The sequence below is a fragment of the Cavia porcellus genome, unplaced genomic scaffold (assembly GCF_034190915.1).
Source record: "Cavia porcellus strain 051 isolate PalLab524CR breed Dunkin Hartley unplaced genomic scaffold, mCavPor4.1 scaffold_15, whole genome shotgun sequence".
NCBI lineage: Eukaryota > Metazoa > Chordata > Mammalia > Rodentia > Caviidae > Cavia > Cavia porcellus.
Window position 1 is genome coordinate 73,023,170 of NW_026947498.1, and position 10,174 is coordinate 73,033,343.

The 10,174-nt window shown below is 39.7% G+C and overlaps 1 protein-coding gene across 1 annotated transcript in view; it reads left to right on the top strand.

Annotated features, from left to right (window-relative positions):
* Oxsr1 (oxidative stress responsive kinase 1) overlaps positions 1 to 9,743 on the top strand; it is a 134,733-nt gene extending 124,990 nt beyond the window's left edge. Inside the window, exons 14-18 of the mRNA XM_003464098.5 lie at positions 374 to 438; positions 3,653 to 3,705; positions 4,982 to 5,050; positions 6,607 to 6,671; positions 7,140 to 9,743. Coding sequence (XP_003464146.1) covers positions 374 to 438; positions 3,653 to 3,705; positions 4,982 to 5,050; positions 6,607 to 6,671; positions 7,140 to 7,214 — 327 coding nt within the window. The 3' untranslated portion in view covers positions 7,215 to 9,743. The remainder of the gene's footprint in view (positions 1 to 373; positions 439 to 3,652; positions 3,706 to 4,981; positions 5,051 to 6,606; positions 6,672 to 7,139) is intronic.
* The last annotated feature ends 431 nt before the right edge of the window (positions 9,744 to 10,174 follow it).

Genomic DNA, 10,174 nt, shown 5'->3' on the forward strand with positions numbered 1-10,174 from the left:
GCTTCAGACTTCTGAGGGCTGAGATTACAGGCTTGAATTACCATGCTCAGCTCTGGCTGAATTTTTTTTTTGTGTGTGCGTGAGTAACCTAGCTGCATGTTTTTTATGGTTGTACCAGGGCACAGAATTTTAAAAAACAAAATGTAAATGTGACTATGTATGGGAATTCTGGGTTTGAGTGGCAGACCAACCGTTAGCTTCTATTCTACTTTGGAGTACCTGTCTCCCATGGTGAAACTGTGTTAGGGAGAGAATGATCTCCCCTGTAGAGGATAGAAATTAGTTCCAGCTAGATGATTATTCTGCAGAAGACCATTACACCTCCACACTTAATGTTCCATGGAATGACTTTAATACTTTTCATGTATTTTAGGCTCTATCTTCAGGAGGAGGTTCGCAAGAAACCAAGGTCCCTATCAGTCTGGTACTGAGATTAAGGTAAGTGATTTGTGATTGCTCTACAGAAGTCGTAATTGTCTATGCCTGAAAGTAATTGGATAGCATTCTGTGTGTTCTGAGCATTAGTTACTGTTTGTTTCCAGATGTATTATTTTCCCCAGAAATTACACATATTAACAGTGTGAGCACCTTACTGTTAACAGGTGCTAGAACTGACTGGGGCATATGTTCTTAAAGTTGTTAACCAGCCAGTAGTGACTGATGTGTGCATTGGCAGCATAGCTAGTCTGGGTTACACAGTTGTGGTCCATAAGTAAGGAGCAGTTTGGAGAGGACTAGTAGCATCACCTGAATTCTTGGTTAGTTTGTCTTATAATGAGACCAAGCATCATGAACTCAGGGATCAACTAACTCTACAGGGGACTGACTGGTTTTATGATTGTGATAGATCAGATAATAATGAAAAACTTCTGAATATACTTTTGGTGTTTTCTAGTTTATGGCAAATAAACAGAAAATAATAGATGGTTCTTAACAGAAGCATATAAAGAAGTCCTGGCCAGTAGAGTAGCAGTCTGTGCATTTTAAACTCCCCTGTTTTGGTCAGCTTTTCTACTGCTGGGACATAACACCAGACACCTGCATACTAAAGAGGAGAGGTTTGTGTTGGCTTGTGGTTTCAGAGGTGTCAGTCTCTGGGTAGCTGGTACTAAAGCAGGATCTTCATGGCAGAAGGGCAGAGTGGAGCAAAGCTGCTCACTTCATGACTGCTGGGAAACAGAGCACCAAGGGAAAGAGGTAGGGGCCCCCTAGGTATGTCCTCAAAACGCTCAGTGTTTTACTAGTCACTTTAGACATCTCAAACGAGTCAAGTCAATAGTCACGATAAACCATCCCACACCCCTCTCCCATATAAGCATTTATGTGGATTAGGATTCCAGAGTTCATTGTCAGAATATCTGTGGCTGCTGTATTATTGCACTTAGTTCTTTGTCTACTCATAAATGCATTTGAAAAAGTATTAAAAACAGCATTATGTGAGACAGTTCAGGCCTTCTTGAACTACTCCTGACATATAAAAAGTGTCTCACTGAACTACTGTTGATCAGTTCCCCACTCCACTTGTGAATTCCTGTTTGTTGTGTCACTAAGATCATTGTTAGAGATTGCGATAGTGAGAACAGTTTTGAGAAGCTTTCAGTCTTACTAAGAGCAGTAAAATTATGCCATAAGTGTGAAGAAAGATGATTTGGTTTCTTCCTTTTACAGAAACCTTCTCCATAAAGCTAGTCTCATTTTAAATAGTTCTGAATTAACAGAATACTATGGTAATCTTATCTTTTCATAGTACACAAGTAGATAATAGTTGTCTCTTTATAGAAATTTCTTTTGAAATCTTATAGCAGGTAATACATGTATGTTGCAGGAAGGTGAAGATGTTTGTAAGTGGTAAAGTTTTCTTTTCTTGGGAGAGGAGTTTGTTTGTTTGTTTTTTTGGGAGAGGAGTTTGTAGTGAGCTGTGTTCCAGACCATTTATGGAAATACAAGACTGATAAAGTTTTTCCCACTGCTAAAATTAAATGACTCCTTTAATATTCAAATCTAAGTTGGACACTGATTTGTAATATCCTCTTGCATAGCTGAAAGCCAGGTTAAAGACATTAATGCATGTCTTTATGTGTCAGCATAGGGAGAAAGCATTGCAAGAGAAAATCATATGGGGCAGCTTGTGTTTGAGGTGATTCTTTGAATTTTAACCGCTATTTCAGTGAAACTATAAAAGTATTTTATTTGTCAAATAGACCCAAATCTTGTACTTTGTTTTGATAAGACAGATTTGGCTCATAGGTCATCAGATGTATGTCTTTTTTTGACATAATCTTCCATTTCCTCTACCTTTAACCAGAATTTCTTGGAAAGCCAGTCAATCTCAATACGTCGTATAGTGATCATTGTACTGTGATTACCTCATCATTGAATTTGGGGGTTGTGGTTTATCTCTGATGCTAGCATGGGCCCAACCTTCTCTGCCTAACCAAATCCTGCCCAGACCTATCTAAAAATAACCTCTAAGATTTTCCTTCATCTTTCCAATCTCGTGAGTTCTTTTCTGAGTTCTGTGGAATTTGAGGGAATGGCATATATTTTATTTTATGAATCCATTGTGACCGATACTCAGAGACAGACAAGGTACTGTCCCAGTGATCTGAGAGTGGAGATAAGGATGGAAAACATTGCTATATCATTTTAATTATACTTTCCTGTGCTTGCATAGAGTTTTCATAGTTTAAAAAATTTTTTTTGACAATATAGGGGATCCAGCCCTTTTATTTTGAGACAGTATCTTGATAAGTTGTCCTGGTGTAACTCAAACTTGATATCCTCATTCCTCAGCCTCCTTTGGTGATGGGGTTACAAGTATATTTCACAGTGCCTGGCTTCTCTTAGTTTTGCATAATCATCTGTCTTTGTTTATTTTGTATTGCTAAAACAGAATATGTGAGGCCGGGTCATTACTGGGAACAGAGAATTATTTCTTACAGTTCTAGAAGTTGGTAAGTCCAAAGTTAAGAGGCCCACATCCGGTGAGGGCCTTTGTGCTTCCTTGTCTCATGGGCATAGAACAAGAGGTGGCCAAATTCATTTTTGTAACGAACCTACCAAGAGGAATTAGTCCATTTATGGGTCAGAGCCATCATGTGCTAATCATTTCTTTAAAAGTCACACAGAGCCTCGCATTGTGGTTTATGCCTGTAATCTTATTGCTTGGGTGGCTGACATAGGAGGATTGTTAGAAGTTTGATGCTAGCATGGGTTATGTAGTAAGGGCAAGGCCAGCCTGAACTGCATAGCAAGATCCTGTCTCCAAAAAAAAAAGATACAGAAAAAAATTGTTCCACCTCTCTAGTCTTGCACTGAGGATTAATTTTCTATCACATGAACTTTGTGGGACTCATTCAAACTGTAGCATCATCTTGCTGGAAATAAGTGTAGGAGTAGGCATTTAAGAATCTTCGGAAAGGCATAAGATTTTTATATTGACTGGGACGGGGTAATGGGGAGGACACATTCAGAGACTTGCAGGACAGTTAGATGATGGATGAGCCCTGCAGTGTGAGCACATACACTACACATTACATGATCTGTGGATACAGAATAGTCTTTCCAAGATACAGTTCTTCTAGTATATATTGGTAGGCTGCATGTGTCAGTTCAGAAATTTCTGTTTAACTCATTCTGTTTCCTTTCATAGGAATTCCAAAAAAGAACTAAATGATATTCGGTTTGAATTTACTCCTGGGAGAGGTAAAGTATCAAAAAGATTGAAAACAACTTTGATCTTGTTAAGTAATTAAATGTGAAGTTTTTGTCTTTAGATTTGTTTTACTTTTAAAGGATGATAAAAATTACTTGTTTAGGTTTTGGATAAATACATCTCTTATTTACTGCTTACTGTGAGCCAGGTATTGTGCTAAACCCAGTCTCCTTAAACTTTCATGTCAGCCCCCTAAAAAGAAATTACTGTTTTTAATAAAAGTTGGAGAGAGGTAAACTTCGGCTACACAGCTGGAAAGAGGTAGCTGGTGTTCAAACAAGATTTTTCCAGGTGTAAAGTCCTTGCCCTATCACTGTGCATGCTTATTTCTTGTGGTAGTAAAGAGGAAATGAGGCCTCCAGGCTACTTTATTGTCATACAGAAGCTGAACCTTGTCATGTGGTGTTCCTGATGATGAACTTTACCCTGGAGCCGGACTTTTAGTTGTTTTTCTTACGTTTGTTATGTAGGGGGTTAATCTGGGCAACCAGAGGTAACTGTGATGTCCCATATTACTCTGCGGCTGTATCAGTGCCAGCAACTGAGGGTTAAAGAGAGCAAGTGCAGACAGAGATGTCTTACTTTTTTAGAGCCAAGCAGTCACTTTTTCAGAAATTAACTAAAATTTCTGGTTATCTGTGTGGATGTGAGCCTCACTGTCCAAACCTTAGAAGCTGGTACCACTGAGTCAGTTAAATATGAAATTAATTAGGGGATAGTCTTGTCCTTGTCTTTTAGTTTCTAGTTATAGCCATTTCTCACATTGTATCACCTGAGCTGCCTAAGTAAGAAGAAAAGCCATTGGAATAAAATGATTTTAGGAAAAATTTGAAATAAAATCCCCTAAAAGAAGGAATTGTGATTTGTTCTTTCTTGAGAATAAATCATCTTTGTGATTAGCACTGGAATTGTTCCATATTCAGCTTCACAGCTCGTAACTCAGATGGCTAAAGACCAGGGTTGTTCTCAAAAATACAAATTTCTTCTGTAGTGTCACTGTTTGGGGCTCTTCTGACATGGGCCTGAGCCCTACATCGTTTAGAAAATTACCTGTACTTTGAGCTGATATTTGGCACCCGATTTGTACAGATTTTGTCCTGCTCCGGACCTTGAGGTAATCCCCAATGAAGGAATAACCTCCTGCCTTCTTGTTCTGTGGATGTAGAAGTTAGGTTGGGTTTAGCAGCGCTGCCACCCTTGCTAGCTCAGAGTTAATGGTGACCTGTGTGCACAAGAAATGGAGCACTTTCTTTTCTGTCCTTGCAGATACAGCAGAGGGCGTGTCTCAGGAACTCATTTCTGCTGGCTTGGTCGATGGGAGAGATTTAGTAATAGGTAACTACATTGTCCATTGCCCTTGCCCCTCTGTGTCTCTGTCTGTTTAGCATCTTAGAAAGCCAGAATTTCATTTCATAGAATAGGTCAGCAGATTCTTGAAATGGTTCTTGGCTTGTTTGAAATTGCAGATATTGATTATAATTCCTAACCAAAAAACCTGTCCCATTTCTGAGTTTGCTTTATGAGTTCTGATGTAGTAGATGAAAACACACTCAGGCCTCTTGGATATTGTATTAGAAATGATGACAGAAGTCACAGGTTATTGCTATTTTGGTGTATCTTGTGATGTACAGAAGTAAACATACAACTCATTAGTTTTAGAAAAAGCAAGAAGAAAGGTAGAGGGTTAAGGTTAGGTCCGACACAAGTATGTATCACTGATGGTAAAAACCATCATTTCTGACAGGTCAGTGAAGTTTTCCTGTGAAAGGCCAGATAGTGAACAAGTCTAGGACTTATTTGTAAGTCCTGGACTTACAAATAAGCTCCATTCCAGGAGAATATTTTAAGTCAGACACATTTGAAAGATGGACACATGAGTCTTATACAGTACACCTGTGAAAGTTCACAGTTTGAGCATTTGTAAGTCAGGGATTTACTGTAGTTCAGAATTCATGGGCCATGTAGTCTCTATCATTTTAAAACTGTTGTTAATTTGCAGGCAGAACAGAAACAGGCTGCAGGTCATGCTTTCTGGTTCATGAACAGGCAGATTGTACCTTTTTCACCTGATGCTTGTCCTAGGCAACTTAACACTTTTTTTTTCAACTTTATTTGCATTTATTTTATGCTTAATTTATTCCCATGCTGTAAGTTTTTGTTTCTTCGGTTTCTTCTGTGCAACTTCCTTCTCTGGTTTAGGAACAGCGTGTTCCTTTTCAATAAGAATCCTCTCATTGTGGCAGGGCAATCTCATGTATGGGTTAATCTGAACTCTGTAAGTATGGCAGCGCATCTGGGTGCTTTGTTCACTCGGGTATGTTTAATGAATCTACATCTAAACCCTTCAGTTCAGTGTTGCTCTCTTCATTTTTAAGCATGTGCAGCAGAAATTCACTGTTTATGTGCCACAGACGTTGTGTCCAGCTGCACTGTTTGGCCGGACACTGCTACCAATTCTACCACTGTGACACCAGAATGGCACATGTTGCTTCTTTAATGTGACATCCTTCAAATAGTTGGTGGCCTTCTGTATATGCATACCCTTGATGGTGTTGGAACTTTCATGGGTGTTCTTAAAGTGAACACAAAGATTTGAGCCTCTTATTTGCGTGATTTTGTGGGGTTTTTTGGGTTAAGAGAGTAGTGAAACTCAGGCTGCTTACAGGAAGAGCAACACATTTTAAAGAAAGCTAATTTGTGATTTAAGATTTATATTGTACAGCCTAGAAATGAATTTAAAAGATACTTTCATTTTGGAAATTATTGTTCAATCATTTCTTCTTCATTTTGGTTATATATGGAAGATATTCAACTAGCATTTAAATTTTTAGATATGATTAAAGTAGATAAAGCCTGTCACTCATTTCTTTCTCTTTTTTTAATGTTTATAGTGGCTGCTAATTTGCAGAAAATTGTGGAAGAACCTCAGTCAAATCGATCTGTTACTTTCAAACTGGTATGCATTGATTTCTTGTTAAGCCATCTTAGTAGGTTGGGGATATAGCTCAGTGGCATAGCACATGTCTGGTAAGAGTGTGAGGTCCTGAGTTTGATTGTCAGCACTCCCCCACCCCCAAATCTGACCTTTAATACACCCATAGTTTTGGCAGATGCAGTTTTATATGATGAGGATATTATAATGGATTGTCCTCAGCCCTGATCTGATGTCTCCCTTTAAGTGACCTATCTTCCTTTCTCCCTCTCACAACCTCTGATCTCAAGCCTGTGTTCAGTAAGGCAGTCTGACTCTGCTGTGTATTTAGCCCCCTTCTTTTCTGGAAAAAACACCTCCAGCAGCCTCCCATTTATATCCCAGGGACCAGCTACCCACTGCTTTCCTTTCCATAATCCCATATCAGTTTTAAATATAACCTGCAATTTGGTTTGTAAATATCCACAGTGTATCATTTTGTTTGGTTCTCAGGCATCTGGTGTTGAAGGCTCGGATATTCCTGATGATGGCAAACTAATAGGATTTGCCCAACTCAGCATCAGCTAAACCACTGCCCTGCAAGAAGTGGCCTAAGGAGATTCCACACAGCATATCTCTGTTGCTTCTATTGGCCTAAACCCATTACTGCCAAAGAACCTAGCAACAAACCTTCCGTCTAGGAGCTTTAGAGTTCTTTGTTTTTCCTGCCATTCTCCCTCCTTTTCCACAGGGAAAGAACAGTTCGGTCACCAGTGGCCAGCATCCCTTTAAAGAGTTCCGTTAATAAATGTGCTGCACTCACCCCCATCTTCTTCAACTGAGAAGTGGCTCATGTGCCTCAAGGCCAGGAGGGAGATCTCAGCTCGTTCTTGCCTTATTCTAGTGACAGCCCGGGTGGAAAGTAGCAGCTCTGTGGACGTCCTCATCCTGCCTGTTCTCACACCTGCCACAGTGTAGGCATCTGGGGTTGTCTCTTTATTACTGAAGTAGCAATTAAAAGTTGATTGATCAGCGGGAGCCCAGAGAATTTAGTGTTTTTTCTTTGTACCTGATGTGAATTCTAGCAACTTTTGTTAGAAAAAAGCACAGCCTCTGATGAAGGCAGCCTAAACTGTGTTCTTGTTTTGTTCATGGTGTCTCTTAAGTGTTTTGCTAAAGCTGCTCTCAGGCACCCCCTTCATTGCTCCCTCCAAAAGGGTTGCTAGCCTTAACTTCAGCTGGTGCAAAACATCTGACTGTAATCAAACTTCAGCCATCAGATTCTTCAAAGTGGAACTTTGGACTGTTTTTGCATTGCAAGTGCATTTTCCATTATATCAAGTAATGGTTTATAAAAGTAAATTCTGCCAGAAGTGGTTTTTGAAAAGAAAAATCAGAACTCATCATTGGAGAAATATTTATTTTCAAATTTTAAAGTATTAAATTGAAGAAAAACTGCTCCTCAATCCTCCTATGAGAATCACTTCCCCTGGCCTCCACGTCACAAGGAAGTGAGTGCAAAGCTGAGATTTCTACAGCAATAAAGGAGACTCACCCTGGGCCAGAGGCCTGCCTTCTGCCCCTCTCCTGCACTGACTTTCTAGAGGGGTCCCTGTGCGCTAAACCTGACTCATGATGGAAAGTGAAACCACATGTGCCGTGACCTTTGGGTTTTATGAGTAGACTGTTCATCTGATTTTCTACAGAAATTATATAACTTATTCTTTAGGTTTAAAAAGAGCACTCATAATGCAGTATGTGAATAATCAATGGGGTTGATGTTCCTTTTTTCCTACTGTTTCATAGTCTTTGTCTAACAACTAATAACCCTACCAAGTTACCAAGTTTTATATATGATTAGGATACTTGATCTGGCCTTAAAGAGACACAGAGATGTGGGCTTTAGGCCCATGGAAAGGAGAGACTTGCCTTTTATAGAATCACTTGAGTCTTTTCCAATATTGATCTGAAGAACAAGATTACTTTATCTAGTTTCCTTTTGGAACACACCTGACAGTTGTCCCCATAACTACTTGTCATACCTTTTCTGAGCCTGTAGCTTTAGTCCTAGGCGTTCTTTATTTGCTGGGGGTACAGAGGCATGTTGGGAAAGGGATGGATGCTGGGAAGGGAAGGGGATGGATATAGGATGAGGTTTGAGAGGAGAGTAGATTAGAAGATTAGACACCAAGGTCTTAGCAGGATTGGTTAAAGAAGAAAGCCTTTTGAGTCAGGAGGGAGAGAAAAGATGGATCAACTTTCTGGGAAAATAGTCTGCGTTTTTTTCTGTTTTTTAGAGGGGTGGTGGGGAGTGGAGATGAGGAAGCAGGGTCAGGGAAATGGAAAATGGAGTATGGAAAGGAGATAATGTCCTGTTTGGCACAAGATTAGTGGCTTGCATAGTCTGTTCATTGGTTTCAAGCAAAACCATCAAAATCTACTTATTTACGAACCTGGGAGGGGGTCAAACCTGTTTAGCTTGTGATTGGGGATGGTCTGACATTGGGCTAGTCATGAGTAGCAGCCTATCTTTCGTTCACTTTCTCCAGCCACCATTACCTTTGAACCTCATGGGACAAGCCTAACAACAGACATGGGCTGGGGCTTTCTCTTTTCAGTTCAGTTGCTCTTTTGGGAGTTAGGAGACCACCCCATCTCAGGATGGTGTTATTTCTTCTGCATGATGTGTGGTGAATTCCTTCTGGCTTGTGCAGTAATCCTGAGAAACAAAATGCCCAGGTGGAACAGCACAAAACCTTACCAGGAGTTGCAGTTCGGAGTGCCCCTGGTCCCCAGGATGCCCTTGTTCCTGGAGTATATAGCTATATTAACAATATAGCACAAAATAATATGTGCCAATGCTATTTCTGAAATGTGTGGTCTAAGGACTAATGAATTGGGCATTTCACTTAAGTTTTGAACCAAATCCTAAAGCCAGCTGGTACTGTTTAATTTTCTGGAGGACAGAATAATGGTGTGTTAATAAACAGAGGTTCCTCCTTGTGATGTATGCTAGATTATGAAAGATGTAAAATATTCAACTTTCCCCCCTTTTTGACTTTGTATTTTACTGCATGTTTTCTTAGTTTTTAATCAATAAAGAATAAGTTGCCCTTAGTTGTGTATGGCTGCTTTTTACTTCAGTGGCTGTTGGTGAGGAGCAGTGGGTAAGGGGGTCATTATTTAAGTTTTCATGTAAAGAGAAATCAAGGGTGTACAAACTATAAGATGTGTGTATGTGTAGCTAAAACTGCTTAAAATAATGGTATAAGTGGAGAAATTGAAACCTCCAAAAGAAGGGTTAAGATCTGTTCCTAGAAATTTGACAGGAAGAGATGTGGATCTCTTATGTTTTGATCTTTTCTGAACCCTTGGTCTTGTTCATTGCTTTGGGCAGGGGACAATGCCATGCTCAAGCCCTTGAGAGTCCCTTTTGGAAAGTAGGATTGAAATCACTGTGGTCAGCTTTCCTATTTAATTGGGGTTTCATGGAAGATTCTAGGCTATTTCATTTTTTTTTTTTTCCTTTTTATCGGTATCAGGGATTG